Source organism: Varanus komodoensis, unplaced genomic scaffold (genome assembly GCF_004798865.1).
Source record: "Varanus komodoensis strain SLA01 unplaced genomic scaffold, ASM479886v1 scaffold23, whole genome shotgun sequence".
Classification (NCBI taxonomy): domain Eukaryota; kingdom Metazoa; phylum Chordata; class Lepidosauria; order Squamata; family Varanidae; genus Varanus; species Varanus komodoensis.
Window position 1 is genome coordinate 9,932,345 of NW_025335627.1, and position 23,924 is coordinate 9,956,268.

A 23,924-nucleotide genomic window follows, 5' to 3' on the forward strand; every position below is an offset into this window, starting at 1 on the left:
GCCAAACTCACTGAGGACTGGCACCATGCATACTGGCTTCATTGCCAAGGAAAAGGAAATTTGTGGGATTGCTTATTGTAGCAGTGAACCATGCAGAAGCTGAGTTTTGCCTGCTTCTTTCTCACAGCTGGCCTTACTTCATTCACCTTCACCAGGCTATGGGCTTGGATACATGTGCAAATACCCCCCTGCAGGGTAGAACAGTTAGCACAAACCAGGACGTGTGTATGTACAGCTGTGTCTGAGTAGGCTCCACTCACAGGCTCCGTCCACCCCCCAAAAGGACAAACGGATCATACGAGTGAGGCCTGCTTAGAGTTGAGGGCATATATGTTGACTTGGCATGTTGAAAGGAAATGTTCTGTGTGCTGAGAGAAGAGGGCCATAAGCTGCTGTGTGTGACCCAACCACGGGATCTAGTCCTTTAAGGAGAGGCTGTGTCACTCCTGTTCCTTGTTTGGTCCCATGGTGCTAACACTAAGTGTTAAGCAGCAGTCTTCCCTCCTTTAGACTTAGCCAAAAGTTGTCTCCTCCTTGCTGTCTCAGCATTCTTAGTGCTGGTCTATTGCAAAGTGTTAGAACATGGATAATCCTCTTCTAGTCTGGAGTCTCTTCTTAATATTACAGCTTCAGCTGTCTTTTTGGCAGTGGCTGATGAAGGAAGAGGTTCTTGGCTGAAATTAAAAAGCGAGTGCCATCAACTCTTTATGGCCTGAGTGAGAATAGAGGCAGGTTTCGCCAGAAGCTCATCATCTTGCCTCTTTCAGTAATGTTTTCTTTCTCCCAGCTGCATAGCTTTACAACTTTCAAACTAAGCTCAAACCACTGGAGAGCGCAAGACTGGTTTGTGCAGACCAGTCTTGGACTCCGATGGGAAGTTTGCAGATCTCTTTTCCTCCCTGCCTTTCACCCTGTGTAGATGTATTTATTTGCATTTATTTTTGCATGTATATTCCTCCCCCTACTCCTAATGGGGTCTCTGGGTCATGAGCGATCATCTTCACGTCTACTTCGATATTCATGTGCGCCCAAATCATGACAACATCTACCTCCAAAGCGAGGTGTAAGAATTGCACAGAACTGATCAGACATCAGTTGCACAACTGACTGCTTGCACAACACTTTGCACATGTGATGGGCACAAGACTCACTCCCACAACCTCCCCAACTGCTGTGTGGAGAAGACACCACTGGTGTTTCTGTGTGTTCCTATATTTTTGCCCTGGCAAAGCCACCATTCTGAAACATGCCTGTCATGAGTGTCCACCTCTCTCTCCAAGCTCTTCCTGCTCTCTGCTGTGCCCAAGCCCCTTAATCCTGTCCTCTATAACTGTGGTTTTCATTTGCATTTGCACAGGATAAGAATGCACTACATCTCTATTCTGTGAATGGAAGATATTTGGGCTCTGAGAGCCTGAAAGAAGAAGTGTCGGATCTCTGTGTGGTTGGAGAATATATCATAATGGGAAGTCAGCAGGGATTCCTGTCCATAAGAGACCTCTACAGGTAATGGGAAGCCCAGAAGAAAGGGGCTCTTCCTGTAAGGAGCACTTGACCGTGTCAGTGCCTTGGTCCCGGGATTATCCAGAGTTTTGTGGTGATTGATGTGCTGTTCAACATGTTCGACTTGGAAGAAAAAACTCCAAAATACCAAGATAAAGGCATGTTAAACATGCCTCTAATTATCCACTGGTTCTTTGAATGGGTTTAAGCCTTCTTATGATAACTTTAGCTGCTCCTCGTGCATTGGAACCCAGTCTATTGGATCCTTTGTCTTTTAAAAAGTTCTGTGCAATGTATTTGTTTCAGGTAGCAAATTCTTGATGTGTATTTTATTGGTGGCCTCCTCTGTGTCTCTCCCTGCCCTCTGCCACCCAGCCTGGGTATTTGAAAGCTTTTGAACAGTCCCTTGTGTACAGTGGCTGGTTGGAAGGGTCTGGCCATTGCTCTTCTCGCTGTTCTGCTTCTTGCAAGCTGCCCTTGACCAGGTTTTGGAGGTTCTCTGTTCACACTGCAGTCCACCCAGTCCCCTGAGCCTCAGGCCACGTTCTTCAGGAGGGTGCCCTGACCTCCGGAAGTTTCTGTGGCTGTAGGAGGTGTGGATTCAGAAGAGGCTGTGGGGTTGAGGATGTTCTACATGCACAACTTTGGATCCAGTCTCATAATAAACACTGCTTGATCATATATCAAGAAAAGAACAATGAAAGTTATGAAAATAAATGAGGGTATTCCAAGAGTCCCCTTTTGGAACATTAATTGAAACAAGGTTTTAGGGCAGTGATGGCGAACCTATGGCACGTGTGCCACAGTGGGCACGCAGAGCCCTCTCTGTTGGCACGTGAGCCAAGTCGCCCCAGCAGCCATGCACATACTCAGAAAGAGTAACGGTGCCAGGCAACTATGTCACTCATTAGCCGCGACTCGCCGCAAGAGGCGGCGTCAAACAGGTGGCCAGAGGCAGGTGCAACAGCCACTGCGGGTGCGCCAGGAAGGGAGCGGGTGAGCAGCGAATGGGTGTGCTGAGCGCTGATGGCGGTGCCCTCCTCCTGCCTCCCCCTCCTCCTCCTCCCAGCCTGCAGCATGTGAGCAGCCGCCCAAGCCACCCCACAAGGGCAGTGGTGGGACCCTGCTGACTTGGTAGCTGCAGGTGCAGCCAGGCAGCCGTGCTCCTGCCTGCCGGCGCGCCTGCTCCCGGGCCAAGCTCCTGCGCTGGTGGCCACGGGGTGGTGCGGGGGGAAGCTGGGCGAAGGGAGCAAGTGACGGGGTTGAGGTGGCAGAGCAGCAGCTGGAGCGAGGAGGAGGAGAGAGAAGGTGGCCCGGGATCGATATGGCGCTTCCTGGGGAGGGAGGCCAAAACGAGGAAGAGTGGAGCCCGGAACTGCTGCAAAGCAAGAGGAGTGGGCACGTGGCAGGGACCCCCCTCCCCACCCAACCCCACTCGCCAAGGCTTGGCAGCACCATGGGGGCGCCTCGAGGAAGATCCCAACGGAGGCGTGAAAGGGATCAATGATAGCCTCTCCTCACCTTTAGTTTAGGTCTCTCTGCCCCCCATTCCGCCTCTCTGGTAAACTTTCAAGTGCCGCTGAAACTCCTGCAGCATTCCCGGTGGCTGGTTTGGGGGCAGGGAGGGAGGGAGGGAGTACGCACGCCTGGGAGCGAGCAAGCACAGCATTTCCCGACTTGGGGGCACTGAACGTGAACATGGCTCTTTTTCTCTGTTACTGTGTTTTTCTTTTAAGACAAAAGATGTTAATATATGAGTTGTTTTTTTCTAAATTCAAACCTCAGTTTTATTGCAGTGTTGGCACTTTGTGATAAACAAGTGGGTTCTGGGTTGCAGTTTGGGCACTCGATCTCTAAAAGGTTCGCCATCACTCTTTTAGGGCTTCTTTTCTGTCTACACATGCATAGGGTTGCACTCTTAATTCTTTTATTATGTTTCAGTTTCCATCTTAAAATCACAGTTTTGTATCATGCATACATTATTGTACATGTTAGGCATTCAGAGAATGTCAAAGGTTGCTAGTAAGCCTGACAACTGAAGCAGCCTCAGAAAAATGTTCTAACATTTTGACGTTTTGCCAGTAAGTGCGCCAACCAGCCAAGGGCCTTGAGGAAACCTCTAGGGCTGTCGTCCTTCTTTCCATTACCACTTCAGGAGGTCCAGGGGCCATTTTCATCATGGGGGTAGGGAACATGCTGTAGCTTGGGCTGATGCAAAACTGATTCTGAAAAAATATTTGGGTGGGGGGAATGGCTTCTGTGGTGGCTGCAGAGTGCGCAAATGGTCAAACAGTTTTACAACCAAGTGACATCTGACCATTTTGGTCCTCCTTTGTGCCACTGATGCGATTTTGCACTCCAGTTTATTTTCTGCTTGGCCTAGCTGTAGTGTAAAGGCAGTTTTGTGCATGGAGATAAGACTTCATATGGTCCTCAGACCTTCTGGTCTGTGTCAGTGGTCTCTGCACTTCTTCTCCCAGAACTGATGTGTTCAGTGCTGTTCTGGCTATTCTAAGAATAGTGGTGTCTGTTTCTTTCAGCCTCAGCCTCAGCATCTCACCCTTAGCCATGCGACTGCCGATCCGCTGTGTCTCGGTGACCAAAGAGCTCAGTCATATTCTGGTGGGCCTTGAGGATGGCAAGTTGATTGTCATTGGCGTCGGGAAGCCAGCAGAGGTAAAACCTACCATCAAGAACTTTATCTACCGAACAGTGGGAGGCTCACTCTTTTCTGCTTTCCAGCTGAGCAAGCGATCACCTCTGTGGCAGGGCAAACTTCAGAGCAAGCCTGAGCTTTCAAAGGGGAAGAAATAATTGCCAAGATATTCTTGTAGAGGCTTTGAAATGAGCATAGAAGGGATCACATGTGGGGAAAGGAAGTGTGCCTGGACCAATGTACAGATTTTGCCGACTTAGGTCAAGTACACTTAGAGTCCAGTGCTTACTAGATTGGGAAACTAACTGAACCGAACTTGCTTATTACTGCCAGCCATAAATTGCTTAATTCCAAACACGGATGCATTGCCATTGTTTACAGCTAATGATGATGTTAGGTCTCCGAAGGAGGCTGAATGGACTACTCTGGAATATTCTTGACCGTGTTGTGATTTGTTCACAGTTGCCATTCGTAAGCATCAAACTGTTGTTGCTTGTTCAGAAAGGGACAAACATTGCCATTTTATTTGGTGGTGGATATACAGTCACTGAATGCAGGTGTCACATGACCTGGATTCACCAGGCATGCTCTTTAGTCTCTTACACAAAAGGGGTGGCACCAAAAGTCATTCTGAAACAGACCACAGCGAGGCCCTGCAGTGCCAGAGGGAAGAGGCAGGTGTCAGCTTTCTGAGCGGACAGGACGCTGTGCCATGCCCTGCTTGAGAAAACCCTCGTTTCATGCCTAATAGGGTATTCCTGAGCCACGCACTACTCTTGGGAAGAGGCCAGTAAGCTGCTGATAATGATCCCTGGTTGATCCCCGGGAGCCACGTAAAAGCTTTGCAGTTTATATCTTGAGCGTTGCTTGGGGAACAGCTTGAGCACTTTTCACATTTCTGAAATATTTTGCACTGATTGCCTCTGATTCAAACCATAAGCATGTGGTTTGAGAAAGTCAAAGGCACCCAAACATTGCACTACTCGTATCGGCCAGATAATGATTTGTGGCATTTTTGCCGAAAATAATCTGTGTGTAGTTTAGACCACAGAAACCAGTAGGCCTTGAAACCGCACCATCCAGATTGGTCCCTGTGGATGTAAGTGAAGGCTTTGACTTCTCATTAATTTATTTCATTGCAGGGTACGTTATTTGCAGCTAAGTTTTGCACTGATTATTTCACTCAAGTTCAATTTAAACTTAATTGTGTATAAATTTGGCACGAGTATTTTCTTCTTCCATCCTTTCATTGCTTTTGTGCAGAATCTTAACCCCTCCCCACCTCACCCAGCACATTGTCAAGTGTTTACTTTTAGCCCCTCAATTGGTGCAATGTTTAGAAGTGTCCCATTGTGTTCAACAGGACATACTCCTTAATGAGTTTGTTTCTGGATTGCAACTGTAAACTTTTACACTTAACGTATTTCTCTTTGTGATTTAGAACCTCGCTGCAGAAATAAATAAAACTCCAAACATCTAGCGGCCTAAATTCCATTTCCTCCAGACTGTAAAGCATTTTTAAGGAAAGTCAAACAGTGCCTCTGTAAAACCGCTTGACAATGTGACCTGATATTAAAGTACAAGCGAGACAACCACATTGTCTTGCTTATTTGTCTGCCCTAGAATTGTCCAAGCATTGAATTATTTTAGGAGCAAATTGCCATTGTGTTGTATGTGTGTGCTGTACCTTATGCTGTCTGCACTTCTCCAGAATCGTCTTGAAGTTTTTATTTAATTTATCCCCCTTATCCGCTTCCCTCCCCTCCTTTTTGTTTCTCTGGATTACTTTAAACAGATGCGTGCAGGCCAACTGTCCCGAAAGTTATGGGGCTCAAGCAAACGGATCAGCCAGATTTCATCAGGAGAAACTGAATATAACACTCAAGATGCCATGTGATTTCTGCTTCTGCCTTCTCTTGGGGTTTGCACACATTTATTTAATCTTCCAATCATTTTTCAACCCTCTCTCTCAACTTCCTCAATTATGTTGGAGCTGCAGCACAATTGCCACAGGCGCATATGCAAGTGAGCATATAGCTATCCATAGTTTCTGTTGTTGTCTTACCACTGCATCCAAAGCAGAAGCAATAAACGAATCCAGTACTATTTAAACACATGCATATGTGTGCACACACAGACTCACCATATACTGTGAAGCTGTGTGCATCCGTGAGTATGTCTGCACGTATGTGTGTGTTTCACTTTGTGTGTTCATTACGGTGAATGTCAAACATGTATATGCACGCTCACATGTGAATCTTGACAATCCTGGGTGAACAGCTGAAAGAGATCTCAACAACTTCTGGTCATAGGCCAGCATTTATAGGTCAGCATTCATCAATACATGTGATGGACACGTCTTAGCTCTACTTCTTTTTTGCTCAGTGTAATAGTTGTCCCATCGTCTGATGTAAGCTAGCCTGACATGCAGTGGAGGCTTAGGGACATGGGGTTAGCTGCCGTTCCAAAAAAAGAAGCGTGCTGTAGGTAGTCTTTTGGATCTTAGCCAGCACTTCTATATTACTTGGCACATAATAAAGCAACACACTTTCAGGTTTTTGTTTTTTTTTTTTTTGACATCTTCAAGCCTTCACTAGATTTGAAACATTCATTTTTCTAGACTTCAGGGGGAAACACATTGGACAGACTCTTGGTGGCCACTACTGAATCTGCACAACTATTCTTTTAATTTAAAAAAAACATGCCTGTTATTTCCATTTCAAAAATTTGCCAGTTTTTTTTTATTAAAGAAAAACATTCTTTCAACAATTGTTCAAAAAGTATTTGTGGAAAGGGAGTGGCCTCATGAGCTTCACTGTCCCTGGTAGCTGGAGACTCAGAAAAGTGAAGACACATTGGGGCAGTGAGAAGAACACTGAAAACCCAGAGGATCTCACTGCAAAAGAAGGAAAAAATTACCGCCCACTTTCTCAAGCAGTTTCCTACTGGCTTGCTTTGCCCTTGACAGCTCTGCATTGGACAGCTGTCAAGCAAACAAAGTTACACATTGCTCTCCTGTCATTGTCCATGGCTGGCACCTGCCATGTTTTGATAGTAGACACTTACAGGACATTGTCCAGGTAAGCCAAACCCATTCTAGCTATTCAAAGCTGCACGGCTTTGGAAAATCAGCAACCTCCTGCTGAAAAATATTTACAAAAAAGTGTGCACATTCAGTTGTGTGAAAAATAAAATAAAAATAGGTGGAAGCACACTGGCAGCTCCTCCAGTGTGTTGCTTGGGCACCAGAGTGGCTGTCAGGGACTGTCATTTTGGAGACTGCAAAAAGTGATCTCCTGGAGAAAGGGTTGCGGTACTTGCAGAGAGAAAGCAAGGAGAAAAGTGGTGCGGGGGAGGGGGCAACCCAGCAGGAGTCAGGATCTGTTGGGCACACTGTGAGTTGCTTCATGAGTGGCACTTTCTTTATAGTTTATTCTCGAGGTGAGTTGATTTGTTGCGCAAACTCACCCAATGCTTTGTTCAGAAGTGCTGTTCAGGAAGGGTTCTTGTTGCACTGTTGAATACCAGCAGTTAGTATTTGAATGCATGAAAAGTGAGTGGTGATAGGACAGATGTGGAAGGCAGGATGGGGTTCTTCATACAGTAAAGTCAGGGTCTTAGATTCATCCTTTTGTCCAAGAGTAAATGGATCAAGTATTCAATGGCCATTATAAAATTAAAAATATTGCATAGTAATTGAAGTAATTTTCTGCTGCTGAAAATCAAACCTAAGCAGTGGAAGAATACTGTTTTTATTTGTATGTCTGATCCATCAAAGGCTGAGTGGAAAAGGTTCATTGTTTTGGGGTGGGATGGCCCATTTGGGCTTCTGCACTGGAATGATGCTGCCTTTGTCTGAGTGTTTGTGCGCACACAACTGATTCCGCCATGCATGACCAAAAGCATTTTCAGTGTTGTGCTAACAGAGGCAATCATTTCGTAAAGGAGAGAATGCCACAAGCACAGGATACTAAGTTTTCTTAATTTGGACCTATGAATATTTCAGATGCCAAAAAGAATAATAATGGAAGGATCTATGTACTATAGGCACTTATAGCTATTTATTTTGCCTGTGTATTTCACATATGAGGACTGTATTTTTCAGCACAATGGGAACTGTAGTAGATTTAGCTTTTCTGAAAAAGAGACTAATTCTCATCGTTGTGTGGTGGAAAAATGACTTGCTTTTAGACCATTTTAATTGGAAAATTGATCTCCATGGCAAATAGTCTCTTTTTGTTGGACTTTTTATACATTTGTGAGAAAAGTATAGTTGTTCTTTCCAAACACAGTATATTTGCCAAGCACTTACTGTATCGTTATCATACTTAAATGCACTATGTGCGTAACTTATGGAAGCAGATGTATTACTTTTCCTAATTTCCTTTAAGACTTGAAAAGTTGCTGAACGGAACGGGAAGCACCAGGGGGTTGTGTGGCTCCTTCACTGTCGTGCAGAAGTGTTTGTAAAGCTCAGGCTCTTCAAAGGCTGATGCCTTAACAGTGGTGCCCTTTGATCTGAAGCGGTGTTGCATTACTGAGTGTGCTTGCTTGTAGCTTATCTTTCATGCACTACATGGTTCTTTGGTCTTTAAGTCCAAATTCAGAAGAGTAGGATGGTGTGCCTGGGAACAGTCCCACGTCGTCCTGGTCCTGTACCTCCTTGCAACACATCTGAGTCTCGCTGTATTGTTAGGGGAACCCTGAGTTGACCTGGGTGAGTTGGTTGCTTACATCAGTTAGCAGGGTAACTGTGGGAGATGGGGAGGGGGGTCTCCTCTGATGCAGTGGGCATGAGTGGGGCACTGCTGTGGGGACGTGAGGTTGATGCCATGTTTCCGAGCACCACTGTTATGGGCAACGCTTCCAGGAAGGGAATATGTCAGAAGTGAGCGCTGATGACAATTGGCCCATTTCAAAGTGGCCTCAAGAAAAGGCAAGGAGGGTACGTTGTAAGGAACACAATTTGTGACCTTGAACAAAGTCATCACTGACCCTGGAGTGTGTCAGTCGAGGCATCAGCCTCGGCTCCTGATTTTCTGGCTTTGTGGAGCTTAGTCTGGCAGGCTTATTGCTGAATTTCTCTGCTTTTCCAAAAGGAAATATGTTGTTACAATATGCTTGCGGTCCTAACCCTGTTCTCATGGGGTACCAGCACAAGTGAAGGTGTCTCTAAACTCTCCTCGCACCAAGAGGGGAGTCCAGCATTAGTGAATGGTCCAGTTCTGAGGCTGTTGGCTGCTACGTAGCTTTGGGCTGGAATGGGGGCACGGTGGGCTGCAGCCTGCCCTTCTCAGCCCTCAGATCTGCCCCAGAACGATGCTGGGCCACAGATCTCTCCTGCACCATCTCCTCTTGTAAAGAATTCATGGAATTTTCCTCCCAAGGTCAAAACATGTCATGGATACAGGAGCAAGTGATTTAGGAGCAATACCAAAGATAATCTGGAAGTGATCAGGCTGTTTAGGAATGTGAAGCTGGATTCTAAGAGTTTCGGAACTGAAGGAATATTGATGAAAGTTGGATGCTGCAGACTGAATTGTTTCGGTTTTATGTAGGTGCTGTAAATAAACATTCCCCTCCTCATTTGGGAGCGGGAATAAGAAACCTGGTGTGTCTTGGGGCACTGTGCTGACGTTCCAGAACTGTACATAGGGAATGTGTATATTTTGGAATGTTTTTAAGGCTTGAAATAAAATGGAAGCTAGCAAAGTCAAAGAGAAATGTGTATGTGTTTCCTGACAGAAAAATGGAGTGATGGTGAGAACTTTGCATACGCGGAACTCATTTAAGCAAGCTTTGAAGAAGCTCCCAGCCAAATTTTCTCATCAGCTTGTTAGCATTTGTCTGCCGACTGCCCATGCTTCAAGTAGCTTATAGGTCTTCTGACTCTGAATATGAAACTTCTGAATATGAAACTTTCCTTTGCAGAAGTTGCACTTGGGAAAGAATCCCTTCGACAAGTACCACTCCATTTCAATCTATGGAAAGTTTGGATACAACCCCAGAGTTGGAAAAAAAAAAAAACCCTAAATTGTAGGTTGAGTGTGCTGAGATGTTCTTGTCTTGTTACACTTTAACTAATGTTGAGGCATGGTGCTTTACTTAGGCTAGAGTGCCGATTTGCGATAAGGACCAAGCAAGCAGAATCCCATCATTCTTGTTATGTTATTGGATTCAAACTACTTTTTGAAACACTGCTGTTAGGTTGTGTCTCAGGTTGGTTCTAAATAGGCTTCTGGTGAGGGAAGGTGTAGGTTTTTGGAGGTATCAAAATGGCTTGCACGAATGCTGAGTTTATTTAATAAGTAAGAGTAACTTGAAAGTAAGTCAAGCCTGGCAGGAGCAGCTGACTTTTAAAAACAAAACAAAACCATTTTAATGTCATTATTTCTGTGACTCTCCGAAAACTAAATGATGTTTAAAATGTAAATAAAATAAAATTTACAAGATAAATGAGTCCAATATCAGAATTTCAAAGCCAAGATTAAAGACAATCACAGTAATTCCAGTGAAAATGGCTTCCAAACCCACATTATTTTATATGATAGTGTTTTATGTATCTTCTCTTGGAAAAGCATTCCTTTGAAGACGTTCCATGTTTTCTTTTACTCTGGTTTACGCAGAGTGGAAATGACTAAAATGGTACATCCATTTCCAAAGTTGATTAATGCTTGGTGATCTAGCTCTAAAACTGGGTTGATAATTTTCTGAGATATATATGTGGGGGGCGTGGCAGGGGGAATAAAGCAAGCTCACAATCACACTTTGATCCAAAATCTGCTTAGGTAGAAGTTCCTCCTACATCTTTTGGGGGCCACACTGGATGATGGGGGCTTCCAAACATGCATTTCCTCCCTAGCACTTTGCTCAAACTCTTCCAAACCATCTGTTCTCCCAAACTGATACTTGCTTTTGCAAGAAACAAAGACTTAATTCCGATTTTTTTTTTTTTGCATAAAAAGAAGAAAAAACTCATCCTGTGTGCAATAACTGACCCTCATTCCAGATTTAGCTTGCTGCTTTGAAATATTGTAGATATCAGCTAACATGGTGTGGCTGCTGATTTCAGTACTTCAGGGTAGCATTTGGTCACATTTCAGCACGGGAAGCAAAACTTGGATTAGGGTTGTTCAGTGACATACCAAGGTTGAGAGGATTAAGCATACTTAATTTGCATTAGGCGGTGCTTTGGATGTCCCGTATTCCTCAGCATGGTGGGCTCTGAAAGGAAAGCACACGCTTTGTGCAAGGTTCTCTGGAATCTGGATAATAAATGGGGAAAGGAAGCTGCTGAACGCGTGTGCCCCTTGTGGATGACGACATCTTGTTGCTCAGCGCTTTAGCCATAGGTGTGAGTTTCTTCCATCTACTTGGCAAGTAGTAGTTTCCCAGCCATGTGCCTGCGCATTCACCTTGTGTTTACATCCTGCTCAGAAAGACGACAGAGCTCTTGTGTCGCTCTTCTGCTTCAGAGCTTCTGGAAGTGGCACAGGTCCTACAGGGAAGCTCCTCTGTGCACACGGCAGCTCCTGTGTATTTTTAAAGCCAAAGGGGAGGAATATGCAGATGGCAGCTTTGTACTATAGGGTTCTAGGGAAACGATGATTTTCATGCACCCTTGAACACACATTTCTTTCACCTACTGCACTGTGTGTATGTGTATATATGTGTGGGTGTGTGGAAACGCCTCTCTCTCTCATTAGTAACTTGCCTAGGAAATTGTGCTGCTATTACACTGATTTTTTCCTAAACAAAAATTCCAATAACTCACTTAACGTGTGCCTCTGCATTTGCTTCAAACTTAAGTTAGAAATGGAACACTAAGCCTTATATATGTACAGGCAAATGATAATCTCATGCTGATGACTTTGACAGTGCAATTGTATTACAAACGGATATTAATGCCAAAAATGCCTTCAGATTTTAGATGGGTGTTTTGATATAGTTAGTTTCAAGCAGCTTTCATGTAATGTCAAAACGTTTGTCTTCTGTGCAATACCTATTTGTGTTGGGGGATGCTTTGAAACACTGTTTATTTTAATGTTCTGATGGCCAGGTTTAATAATTTTAAGCTTGTATGTATGTATATTGGCTAACCTTGGAGTTGTTTCTGTACAGCATGGTGGAAAATGTTTTAATATTTGCACTTTGTAGAATTTACAAATTTGTAATTTAACCCTTTTTAAAATGCTTGCTTACTTTGTACATAAAATTATTGTCAAATTACGTTTGTATATAACAGAATGGTCTTGAAGTTGATTAAAGAAAAAAATGGATATGTGATTGGCCTGTTGTTGAATATGACTGTTTTTTACAGTTTTCAAGTGAATGGCACCCCCCACCCAGGTACCTGCACTTGGCATCCCTACCTGGAAGGGGGACTCAGTATAACAACTGATTCCACTGACAGTTCCCCTCTCCGATCCAAATTATAAGGCTAACTTGAAGGAGGTTACAGTTCTTCTGAGCAGCTGTTCCTGGGTGAGGAGTCCAAAATTAGATGCATCATCCATTCCCTACCAAATACCGTGCAATTTAAATGTGCCACACGTTAGCTACTCCATATGTACTCAACATTTAATAATTTGAGGGAAGCTGGATCCAGTTCTTGCTATAGACATGTGGCAACAAACAAGCATGCTATCTTCTGTGTTTTCATTTCTTCTGTTTCTCTAAACTCAACAACAGCCCATGGGTTAACTCTGGGTTGTTTAACCCCCAAGGAACGCTGGATTTCCTGGTTCAGACATAATAATCCAGGGTTGTCTAGGAAACTGTAAGCAGGTGGGAAACAAGCACACTCCCAAATAGTCCAGGGTTGTTTGATCAGGCAAACTGGTTCTCTCAACCTCAGTTCCTCTGTAGCGAAATGTAGGCTGGGGCAAACCCACTGAAATAGACAGTCATTGAACTTAATTCCTCTTTATCTTAATTGGTCTAATTCTAGGTATGACTAAGTCTGTATCTAATCTGATATTTCCTTACTGCATTACTGCAATGTTACAGAAATAATGAAGTGTCTTGATCTCTCCAAATCAATGTATCCACTAGCAGTCCAGTAGTTTCCCCATCTCCTTAATCACATTTGAGTAGCACAAAGCAGCTGTGTCCCATCTACTAGAGAAAATACAGAATTGCTGACCACTGAAGCATCTTTATTTCCCAGAAAACATTTTGTTAAGCAGGAATGCAAAGGCTTTTATAAAATTTAGGAGCTAGATCAGGAGGGAGAGATGAATCATCTCACTGCCACTATGCTGCAAGTTTTGTTCTCCAGCTTATGCCAAAGAGCTACCCACACTCAGACCCACCTGGAAGCTGGGAACATCCATTTTGGAAGACAAGTAGCTGTGTTTGCTTGCAGCAACTCTTCATCGCAGCCTATTTCCCACAGCTGAACCTTCCCACTAGAAGAGACGCTGGGGCTCTGCTGTGGGAAGCGCTGCCTTAGCCCGGGTATCAGGCCTGGCATTTTGTCCCCAGCAGCTACTGGGCACTGAGATGTCTGCACCCTGCTCCAAGGCACTGCCCCTTCTCCTAGGCTTGGGGCAGGGCACCTTCAGGTCCGCATCAAGAATAGTCATGGCTTCTTGGCATCCTCCTTCAACAGGAAGCTGAAATCTGCTCCAACTGCGTGTTCCGTGGGGTCACATCCTCTGTCCAGAGAGACCGCACTTGCATTAGTGATCGCGCATAAAGTGCTGGAAAACAACACTGACCCACTCAACTCTTTGTTTTCAAAAGCCAGAGGAGGCTTCGTTGGTTACCTGCTGGAGAATGACTCTCCTTTTGAGGGGCCATCAAACGTGATCTCAGCCAGTGTGAAGTGCCAACATGTTGGCAAGTATTACTCCCGTCACAGGGAGGGTCAGGTTGCAATGAAAGCCTCCAACAAGGAGGCAGACACAATGCGCTGGCACAGGGGCCAGTGTTGCGCAGCCTGTGGGCACCAGTGTGTGCCCACTCACCCCTCTTGGTTCTTGCCAAGGTGTCCGACAGCCCCCACTTAAAATCAACATTCAGCTGGGATCACCGCTGAGCAGACATGGCTTCCAGGGGCCACCGCCTTCATACAAACCCTTCTGGGCTACACTAAGAAGCTCAGAGGCATTCTTGGAAAAGGAAGACAGCAGATGGGTGCAAACCAGAGCTTTTCTCTGCAGGCTGGCCGACCGCTAAGAAAAGTCAGGGAAGAGACAATGGTGCTGGGAACTGTGGAGTCAAAGGTATTACTTGGAGCAGTACAGCTCAGCCTTCACCTTGGCCTTGTTCAGGTTGCTTGTTCGTCATGGCTAGCCATCTCTCATGACAACCATTTTGTGGGGGTGCCCACAGGCCCAAAAAGGTTGCCTTTCACTGAGCTACTGGGCATCAATGATGTGAAGTGTGTGAATTTCCCTGCCTTAAGAACACTGAAATTGATGAAATACAGTTGCACTTCCTCATCCTGTGGCTGAGGACTGATTATTGGGTCCCATTGGAGAGCAGGGTGCAGAAGCAGACCACTGAGCCGTGAATTACTGGACTGATGAAAGGGGAAGGGGGCTGGACTGTAAGTGCAGGCCCAGGCATGACGACAGCATGACAGCTTGCCGAGAGGAAGGCTGAGCTGGCTGTTCCTTTAAAAGCCAAATACCAGATGCAATCTAGACTAGTATTTGGATGCGCTTCACTGAAAAAAGCCTGTGTTAAAACCACACCCGGTTTCCAAGTAAGCCTCTGACTAAAACCTTCGCTTGAGGCCCTACTTGGCAGCCAGACGCCAAGTTCACGCTCTGAACAATTAGACTCGCAAAGCGGTGATCTGGAATGGCATCTCCTCTTTTACCTCACAAACAGCCGAGCCCCTGTTTTCCCTTGCAGGGTAGCTTTGTTTCCTTCCACAAGGAGCAGCGATCCTTCACGCAAACCCTTAATGGGCATGGAACAAAATGTGGGGTTAAAGTCATGGAGCAACACTGGAAGCACCATCCCTGTCCCACCCCAGGGCAGGGATGGGCAGGCACTTTCAATCCAATTTGAATCCACACCACATGTGGTATTTATTTCTATCCCACATGTGGTATGAACAAGCACAAAGCTGGGTGCATACTTTATTAATTAATTAATTAGGGTATTTCTGTCCCTTCCAGTACGGTTCGTCTCTGGATGGCTTACAATATCATTAAATCTCAACCCAGAACCTGTTTGCCAATATTGCTGTGTGATGTGCAGACTTGAATTTCTGTACTGTCCCATAGCTGAACTTCTCTGGGTGGTTCACAAGAACTCATAAAAATACAGTATATAATACAAACAGCATTAAAAACATCACAAGATGACCATGCAAAAAATTAAGGCTACATTTAAAGCAGATATAATACGTTTGCAATAGCTTATACGAAACAAGTCTTAAGACCTGTTTAAACAGCTAGCAACACCTTAGTAAACTAATTAAATGCCCTGTGGTAGAAGATACTAAAATCGATACCAGATGGGCTTTGAAGGGGAGCCTCCTGCATAACTGGGGAGGGCCATCACTGAAAAATGCCCTTCCACTTGTTGCCAGCACTGAGCCTCTTTGGAGGTGGCAATCAGAGGCAGGCCATGGCTTGGTGGCAGAGAAGCCGTTTTGCATGCTTAGGATTTCAGGATCCATCCTTGGCATTTTCAGAAAAGGGCTAGGAAAGAATCATCCCAGAAACACTGCACTGCCAATCCGTGCCCTCAATACCAGCACTAAGCCCCTAAGCATGGTCCCAAACTTAACTCTTACCAGCTCCCTGCAGCACATATTAAAAAAGCACCTAATTATTATACTTTCAGCCAGACATCTGTTTATGGACTGTGTTTATACTTTCTGAGGTTGCACATGCCTCATCCAGGAGGACAAAAGAGATGACTACATCATACAACCAGCCATGCAAATGCTGCAGCGGGGGCACCCTGCTTGCGGTGCCCTTGCTGCAAATTCCCTGCCAGGAACAGTCAGCGGGACTGAAAAAGGACAGTGCATGCACGCTCACACCTGGGGGAAAACCGGTTTCCAGATGGCAGAGACACGACTCACCAAGACTGGAGGTGTGTCCGGTTCTTCATGGTACTGCAATATCCTCTTCTCACGGGTTTCCTGTCATAATAGCGAACGTTACCAACAGTTGGAGAGCATACTACAAAGAGTTGTAGTAACATTTACTACAGATATTAAAGTTCGCTCACTCCTCCTCCCAAGTGCAATTCAACCCAGGTCTTTGAGGAGCTGCACATGTGGCCCTGGCTGTGTGGCAAGCATGCGAGCCAAAGGCCCCAATCCTGTCAACAGCATGCAGAGTTGCCAGCTTCAGGAGCAGAGGGTGGCGAGAAAGTGAGTTAGCCAACGGTGAGAGGCTGTGCAATGACAGTGGTGCAGTGGAGGGGAGCTTGGCACTCTGGGGGGCCATGGGAAGGGGGGTCATCTGAGACCCCTTGGGCTCTGGGTTGTGTGCTCCTGCACTAAGCAATGGCTTGTGCCACCACAATCCAAGCCATAGCTTGCGTTTCCAAACACAACAAGCCACACTGGTCTGGAGCCGTTCACTCTGTTCCGCAGGCTTCGAAGTGCTCTCCTTCAAGTGTTCACTCTCCTCTTTGTGGCCTATAAGTCCCAGAGGCAAGCAATGACTGCAGTCATGGGGTCAGATCCAGCTGTTTCTTTTGCCTTAGCTAGAGTTGGGGCCAAGCTGGGTACTGAAAAGCTCCAGGCCCAGAGGACAAAAGTAATGCACAGATCTGCATCATATGCCCCGGAGTTCTCCGTGCCCTAAGATCTGTGTGCGCGCACACGCATGCGGACTGAAAGCAGACCGTCTTGTAACGACACCCCCGTTTTTGGGAAGGGATGCCATGTCCAGGAGAGAGGAGTGCACTGGAGTGCAGAAAGGAAACTTAGGCAGAAGAATTTGGGGCGGTGGGGGGAGAGTTAGGTGAAACACACATGGGCAAAGGCCAGCTAATCCAGAGGGATCAAATTCCTGAGAGCCTTTATTCATCAGGGCTTTTATTTGGGCAAGTGCCCACGGCAGGAAGGGTGGCGGGGCAGAAGGCCTCCCGGAGTTCGGGCCTCCAGCCCTGCTGGGCCACCCCTAACACTGTGCAGGAGCATTCTCCATCTGACTCGCATGCAGAATGGTCTAAAGCATGGATCCTCAAACTACGGCTCGCAGGCCAAATACAGCCTGCCGTGGTCATTTACCCGGCCTGCCTCAGAGCTTTTGGACTCGCTCGGAGAAAACAATCTCTGAGCACTTGCCTCTCCATCCTCCTACTCCTGCTCCCCCTCCCAGAGCCAGGTGAGCACCTGCGAGGGGACCTTCCTCCGGCTTGGAAGTGGGGCGATGGCAAGGAGCCAGGAAGGCCTCGACTGAGGTGAGCGTGCCCTCATGGCTCCCCCTCATGTCATGCTCTCCCTTCCGGCAGGCAGCGCAGTGTCACCTTGGACTTCTGCTGCAGCCCAAGCAAGTGGAACAAATATTTGTAAATGTTTAATCATTTTAAAATTTTAATTAATTTTAATGTGCAGCGTGCATAGGAATTTGTTCATTTTTTTTTCAAACTATAGTCCATTCCCCCCAACAGTCTGAGGAACAGTGAACTGGCCCCCTGTTAAAAAGTTTGAGGCCCCTTGGTCTAAAGTGTGTGTAGGGGAAGAGCCCATCTCTGCCTATGCCCTCTCCTCCTGCAGCCCCACAACTACCATTTTGGAGTGGGTGGAATCAGTGAGGACCTGCCTCCTTTCCTATCCTGCTAGGGAAACACTCTGCTGAACCTGAAGCCTTTGCAGAGGGAAGGAGCCCTTCCAACCACAGAAGGAAGATGCTGGATCCGAACCGTTCAGACATCATGCCAGCCCACCCCAAAGATGCCGAACCAGAGGCAAGCTGCTTTAACTGCAGCTCTGTGCAAGGTCTGAATACAGCCACTTTGCCCAGCAAAGAAGCCCATCCAAAATAGGGACTCAGTGAGGCTCAGCATCATAAGGCATGGGTGCTGCTCCTCTACTCGAATGGTACAGTGAAGCGCTCGTGCAGTCGTCAAGAGAACTGACCCCCATGTGAGTGCTGTTAACATCTGGATCTAAGTAGTGTGGGTTGATGTTGAAAGAAACCAGTCCAAGGGCCAGCAGAGAAGGCGGATACACAATGGGCATGTCATTGGTTGTGCTGATGCTGATGGTTGCTACGTTGGTTCCAGCGCTGGACCCAATGTATGGGACCCCATCCTGTAAGGCAGAGGATAGCTTAATAAAACAAGTTATCCACAATCTCTGGTTTCTAGCTGGTAACATTTAGCACTTAAGGGAATGTGACAGAAGCTCTAAAGTCCAGACACATCCTGAGCTGCAGTTTGATGCGCTTCTTTAATAGGGTCTGCAGTCTATTCCTGTAGCATTCTATACTAGAAAGGAGAACTGGGTTTCTAAGCACTGAACGGACACATTCTTCTACAGTATGTTTATTTTGCTTGCTTAGATCTAGAGTACAGATGTGAAGGCCTAGGTAAAAACTGAGCTATCTGGAACATTTCCCTCCAAATGTTCCTAAAATCTATAAGAAAAAAATCTTCAGTTAAAAAAGGATTGTTTTTTTAAATTCTAGTGTTCCCCTCCCTGCCTTCACATCTCTTGTCTGGATGCAAAAAGGGGAAGCAAGTGGGCGGCTGAATACAGAAGTTTCAAAATTAAGATTTGGGAGTGGGTGGAAGTTTTACTTTCCTGAACCACACAAAGCTCAGCATAAAAGTTCTTCCATTGCCTGAGAAGTCTTCAAGCAAATAAGGAGTCGAGGAAACATGGCCACCATTCCTCTTTTTGTCTTTCCCCCCCTCCTATACAGAAAAATAATAAAGGAAATGTGAAACTCTCTAAAAAAAGATCCTCTGAGCCAAGTAATTTTTAAGTGTGGCAAAGGAATTTACTTCTAGCATTTCTGTCTACTGGACCTTTGCCTAAAGGCCATCAAAGTGATGCACAGTAAACCTAAAAGGAAACAATAGAATTATAATGAGGAAAAATAGTAATAAAAAGAACTAATTTAGAAGTAATTTTCTAAAGAATAGTTTAGTAGAATTCTTCAACTACTCCTTGATAAGCTCCATATCAATATCTGCATTCCTTCCAAGGCACTCAAGACAGCTGACATTATACTGCTCCTCTCAATCTTATCCTGCAAGGTAGGTTGGGCTGAGAGTCTGTGGCTGGCCCAAAGTCATCCAGCTGGCTCCATGGCTGAGCAGGGACCAGAACCCAGATCTCCGGAGTCCCAGTCCTGCACTCTTAACCACTACACCACACTGGTTCTCTTTCTGTATGATTCTGTAAAAGGTACAAATTTAGTATCTGGTTCTATTCTTTAGATAGCAGCTGGAGACGTGTGCCCACTATACAAAGAGCTGCATGTCTTTGAAGTGAAGAGATAACATGTTGCCACATTTCTGCTTCAGGGCTCCTGCACTTGCTGTAGCTGTAACTGGGAGCAGAGAGCAGGCGATGGGAGACAGTGCCTGTTCTGACCCACCCTCTCCACACTGTCCACCCCTCTCCCATTCAAGCAGGCAGCTTCATCCGCAGGCCCGGCCTCTGTAATCCTTGCCCCGGGCGCTGTGAGGCAGTGAGTGTATGGGTTGGGCCTTCCCAGTTCTCTTCAGAATGCACCATGTTATTACTGCAACAGACTAACAAACCACCTTTCAGGAGCAAATTCCACTAATTTCCTTCATCTCTTGTTGAAGTGCTTTGCTTATACTACCTCAAGGACTCTTTTCCGGATTGGTTGTATCAGGCCGTTGTCATAAAGAGCTTTCAAAAGACGGAACGTATTGCCACCACCTGCAGGAAACAGGAGTTCCATGTTACTCAAGTCACCTCTTCCTTCACACAGGTCCATGAGCCCAAAATCCAACTAGAGAAGAATGGGCTTTGCAAGCACAGGAGGATTCCAGTCAGCATTCGAACTGGGCTCCCTCTACATGCATCTACTCAAAAGCAAGTTCTTCTGAAATCCATGGGACTTAATTATATAAGACTGTCTATTAAAAATTAAGTCCCACTGAGCTCAGTGGGAGTTTATGTAGCTCAGTGAGTCAAACACATGTTTTCCATGCATGGCCCTGATTCAATCCTCTGCTGTCCACAGTGCTGACCAAGAGTCCCATCCAAAACTCCGGAGTACCTGCCAGCTAATATGGAAAATGCTAGGTTAGGAGGACCAAAGATTTGACTGTGTATGATACTTCCTGTGTTCATCTCCAGGGTCTAATGTGCCCAGGACTGATGTGTAACCAGGATTATTGCTAGGCACTAAAAAGTAGGCGCATGGCTCACAAGTGCACATAAAATCTGCAAATGCTAATTTAGATGTCCATTTGTAAAGCTGGGTCGGCACTGAGAGGAGCTAAACAAGCTCTGGCTGTTGGGTTTATGTACTGCAGCCTCTCTGGAACCCTGCACAGCCTCAGCTAGGCAGCATGGACAGCATTAGACAAAGGACAGACAGGTCTGTCTCTGCTGAACAGGGGTAAGAAATAGAATCAAAAGAGGAGAAGAGCCGGGGGGGTGCCCCTTGGAGACCCCAGGTGACTGGGAACAGCGGATTGTTGATTATTTATTTATTTCATTTGTATGCTGCCCCATAGCCTAAGGACCTCGCCTCAAAACACAAACTGAAGCCCATTTCCCAGTTACTGCCTCAGAACTGCAGCAACGCATCTGCTCCACAGCCAGTCCTCAGGGCCGGCAAACCCGTGTGAAGGGCGGCTTCCTTCAGGTGCTGAACGTCTTGAACAAATCTGAGATGACAGGCAACTGGAGTTCAGAGTTCGCTTGATGAAGCAGCCACCTCTGCCCGGCTGCACTTTATCCTGTCCTTATCGGGCAGATAACAAACTGGCCCCTGTAGGAACAGTCTGCCAAGAGTGCGTATTTACCAATGAATATCGCTTCAGCTTTTCTGACAGCTTCTCCTGGGTCAAGTGACTCGTGGATACTGTCCAGTCCATAGCCTGGGGAGACGTCAAGATGCCGAATATGTATCAGTGAGGTGAGTGGCACACTGCAAGGGAATCTGCAAACAAGCTGCTACTCAGCCAGTTAAACATCCCTGAGCAAGAAATAAATATTGCAACCAGTCCATGATCAAGGGACTAATTAGGCACAGCATCCCCTGCAGCTGGGTTAGAATTTTAGCCGCAAAACAAGGATTGGTACTCGAGCAGTGTCAACCGCACAAAGTATCTGCACTTGTGTCTCTTGCCCAGCCAGTGTGGCTCGGCAGGTCAAGCACACTGATCAGTCTGCTCAGTGCTTGAAACCTGGGCTGAAAATCTAGCCTTCTAGAGTCCCACCACCCCTTTCTATTAAACATTGATTACTGGGCAACTTCCCGGCTTTGGGATGATTTCCCCTGCTAAAAGGTTGGGATGCTTCTCCCAAGACTTAGTTCCTGGCAGGAAGAGATTTTTGCTAAAAAAAAAAAAAAAAAAAAAAAAGCTGCAATTCTTTGTGATTTTGCTTCATGTCTATTGCCCCACCCTTGGAATGTGACTTCAAAGAGCATCTCTGAAACCAAATTTGGCCCCTGGGCTAAAAGCAGTTCAATATTCCCAGTCTAGACTAGTTCACATATGGGTAACCCATTGCCACATTCCCTGCTAGTAGCAATTAGGAGGAAGACGCCCTGGGACAGTCATTCACATGGGCATCATGTCTTCCCAGCCCACTAACAGGGTCACAGCCTGGTCTAAGGAAAAATGCAGCATGGCTGTAGCACCTGGTGGGCTGGGAACAGGCGTGATCTCTCCCTGCTGGAGTGGTGCATGGCAAGCATCTCTCTATCCCAGCAGGGAGAGCCTCTGAAAAGCAGGAGTGCACAGGTGGCATGCCCACAAGTTCAAAGGGAATTCAGCGCGCTGGGAGAAGATATTAAAACCTGCCCGTCCTTTCAGGTGGGGCAAGAGCAAGGTGTGCCTCCCTCTCTATGTGTGGGGAATGGTATGCACAGAAGTGTTGGAGTGGAAAGTTCTGCATGGTGGCTGCAGGCCTCCAGCCATCAGGGACAGAAGGGCTGGCTCTGGACCAATCCAAAAATAATACTGACTTACCTAAGCTTTCAAACTTTTCTCTTGCCATCTTAGCATAGGCAATTCGGTCATGAAGAGCATAGGGGACAAAGAGCACGCTCTTTACTTTCCTGGGAAAGGAAATGATATTGCAATGTAAGTCCATCTGTGGAATGAGGTAGAACCTTGCACCACTTGAAAACATTAACTTTTTGAAGGTCTGATATTTGCCTACTATTTTGATGTATTTGTCAGCTAGTAACCTAGCAGAATGCATGTACCATGGATCCCCAGTCCTTTTCAGTCACTTGGCACACTGAAATCTTGAGTCTGTTGTGGGTGCTCTCACAAAATGGCTGCCATAGGGTGTGGCTTGTCCATTGTTGGGTGGTGGGCAAGGCCAGTCACACACATTCATTTCTCAAAGGCAAAATGGTGAGAATAAAATATGAGGGGTCTTCAAAAAATTTCTCCACTTTTTAAAACTCAATTTATTAAGAATTTCAAAAACAAGTTACATCACTTTTCTACATAGCCACCATCATTTTCGATGCATTTTTCCAGCGTCATACCAACTTTTTAATGCCATCAGCAATAATATACAATATTTATAAAATATAAAAGTGCAGAAACTTTTTAAAGACCCCTCGTTAAAGTAACTTGCCCAGGAACCTCAGCGTCAATCAGAGGTGGGATTTGTGCTCCAAACAGAAACTCAGAAATTAAAATAAAAATCAAGACAAGTAGAGACTTCCAGGCACCACCTGAGAGATTCGAAACAGTGGAGTTCTGCCGAAAGCGAGAAACGGCACTTTAGCGCTTTTTAGTGCTGCTGAAATTTTGCTTTTCTATAATTGGCGGAAGTGTGCGTAAAGCACAGCATAGTATCCCGCAATGTCCTTTCCTGTGGCCACGATCCTAGTCAATTCTGCTCTGCAACATTTCCTATTTACCGCTCGGAAATCTCTATACTAAAATACAAAGAGAGAGATCAATCTTGCAAGGACACACGCAACGAGCTAATGAGCCAAGAGAGTGCTGGGAGACGAAGGCGGCGGAACAGAAAAGTGGCTCTTCCAGAAAACCCTGCCGGGATACCCAGAGCAAGAAGGAAAGCTCGCTCACGGCCGTCGGGCAGCCCCCACCCCCCCGGATTCCTGCTAGGAGCGGCAGCCCCACACCTCCGCCTCGGCCCCAGGTCGGGGCGGGCTGCCGCAGGTAAGACATCGTGCCCCCCTCGCGTGGACTCACGCTCCCAAGAAGTTCCGGATGTGCTCCTGGCAGTGGTCCAGGTAGCCCCCGCCGTGCAGGGTGGAGTTGGAGACAAGCAGCAGCCGGCGACGCTCCATGGGCACGGAAGCAGCCCGCGCGGAGAAGCGCGCCGCGCGAACGCCAGCGCGGAGGTGCAGCGCCAGGGTAGTTGCGGCGGAGGCGTGCCTGGAGGTCGATCCAGGCGCGGCTCGGCGCGGCTCAGGCGGGCTCCACGGGCCCGCCTCCCCGCTCGCGCCGCTGAGGGCTCGATTGCTCCGGCCTCCCTCCCAAGCCCCGCCTCCTGCCAGGCTCCGCGCGGGGCGAGGCGAGGCAGGCGGGCGACGCGGACGTGGACGGGCGGGAGCACCATGCTGGACTTTGCCATCTTTGCAGTCACCTTCCTGCTCATCCTGGTGGGAGCCGTGCTTTACCTCTACCCGGT

At 46.5% G+C, this 23,924-nt stretch overlaps 3 protein-coding genes across 8 annotated transcripts in view; 2 read left to right on the forward strand and 1 right to left on the reverse strand.

Annotated features, from left to right (window-relative positions):
* The window catches only part of NBEAL1 (neurobeachin like 1), a 126,567-nt gene extending 114,122 nt beyond the window's left edge, over window positions 1-12,445 (forward strand). For all 6 annotated transcript variants that reach the window (XM_044431782.1, XM_044431777.1, XM_044431779.1 and 3 more), the window contains 3 exons: window positions 1,358-1,506; window positions 4,044-4,179; window positions 5,955-12,445. In XM_044431782.1, coding sequence (XP_044287717.1) covers window positions 1,358-1,506; window positions 4,044-4,179; window positions 5,955-6,056 — 387 coding nt within the window. In that variant the 3' untranslated portion in view covers window positions 6,057-12,445. The remainder of the gene's footprint in view (window positions 1-1,357; window positions 1,507-4,043; window positions 4,180-5,954) is intronic.
* Window positions 12,446-13,296: 851 nt separating this feature from the next.
* Window positions 13,297-23,852, reverse strand: LOC123024436 (alpha-aspartyl dipeptidase-like). Its single transcript, XM_044432151.1, has 9 exons — window positions 23,788-23,852; window positions 23,483-23,668; window positions 22,274-22,362; window positions 21,101-21,175; window positions 19,924-20,003; window positions 18,225-18,398; window positions 16,212-16,271; window positions 14,991-15,073; window positions 13,297-13,818 (listed from the first exon to the last, which is right to left on the reverse strand). Exons 1-9 carry the CDS (start codon window positions 23,850-23,852, stop codon window positions 13,743-13,745), a joined length of 888 nt encoding a protein of 295 aa, XP_044288086.1. The 3' UTR covers window positions 13,297-13,742.
* The window catches only part of LOC123024334 (cytochrome P450 20A1), a 32,146-nt gene continuing 32,017 nt past the window's right edge, over window positions 23,796-23,924 (forward strand). The window contains exon 1 of the mRNA XM_044431932.1: window positions 23,796-23,922. Within this exon, the coding sequence (XP_044287867.1) occupies window positions 23,851-23,922 (72 nt within the window). The 5' untranslated portion in view covers window positions 23,796-23,850. The remainder of the gene's footprint in view (window positions 23,923-23,924) is intronic.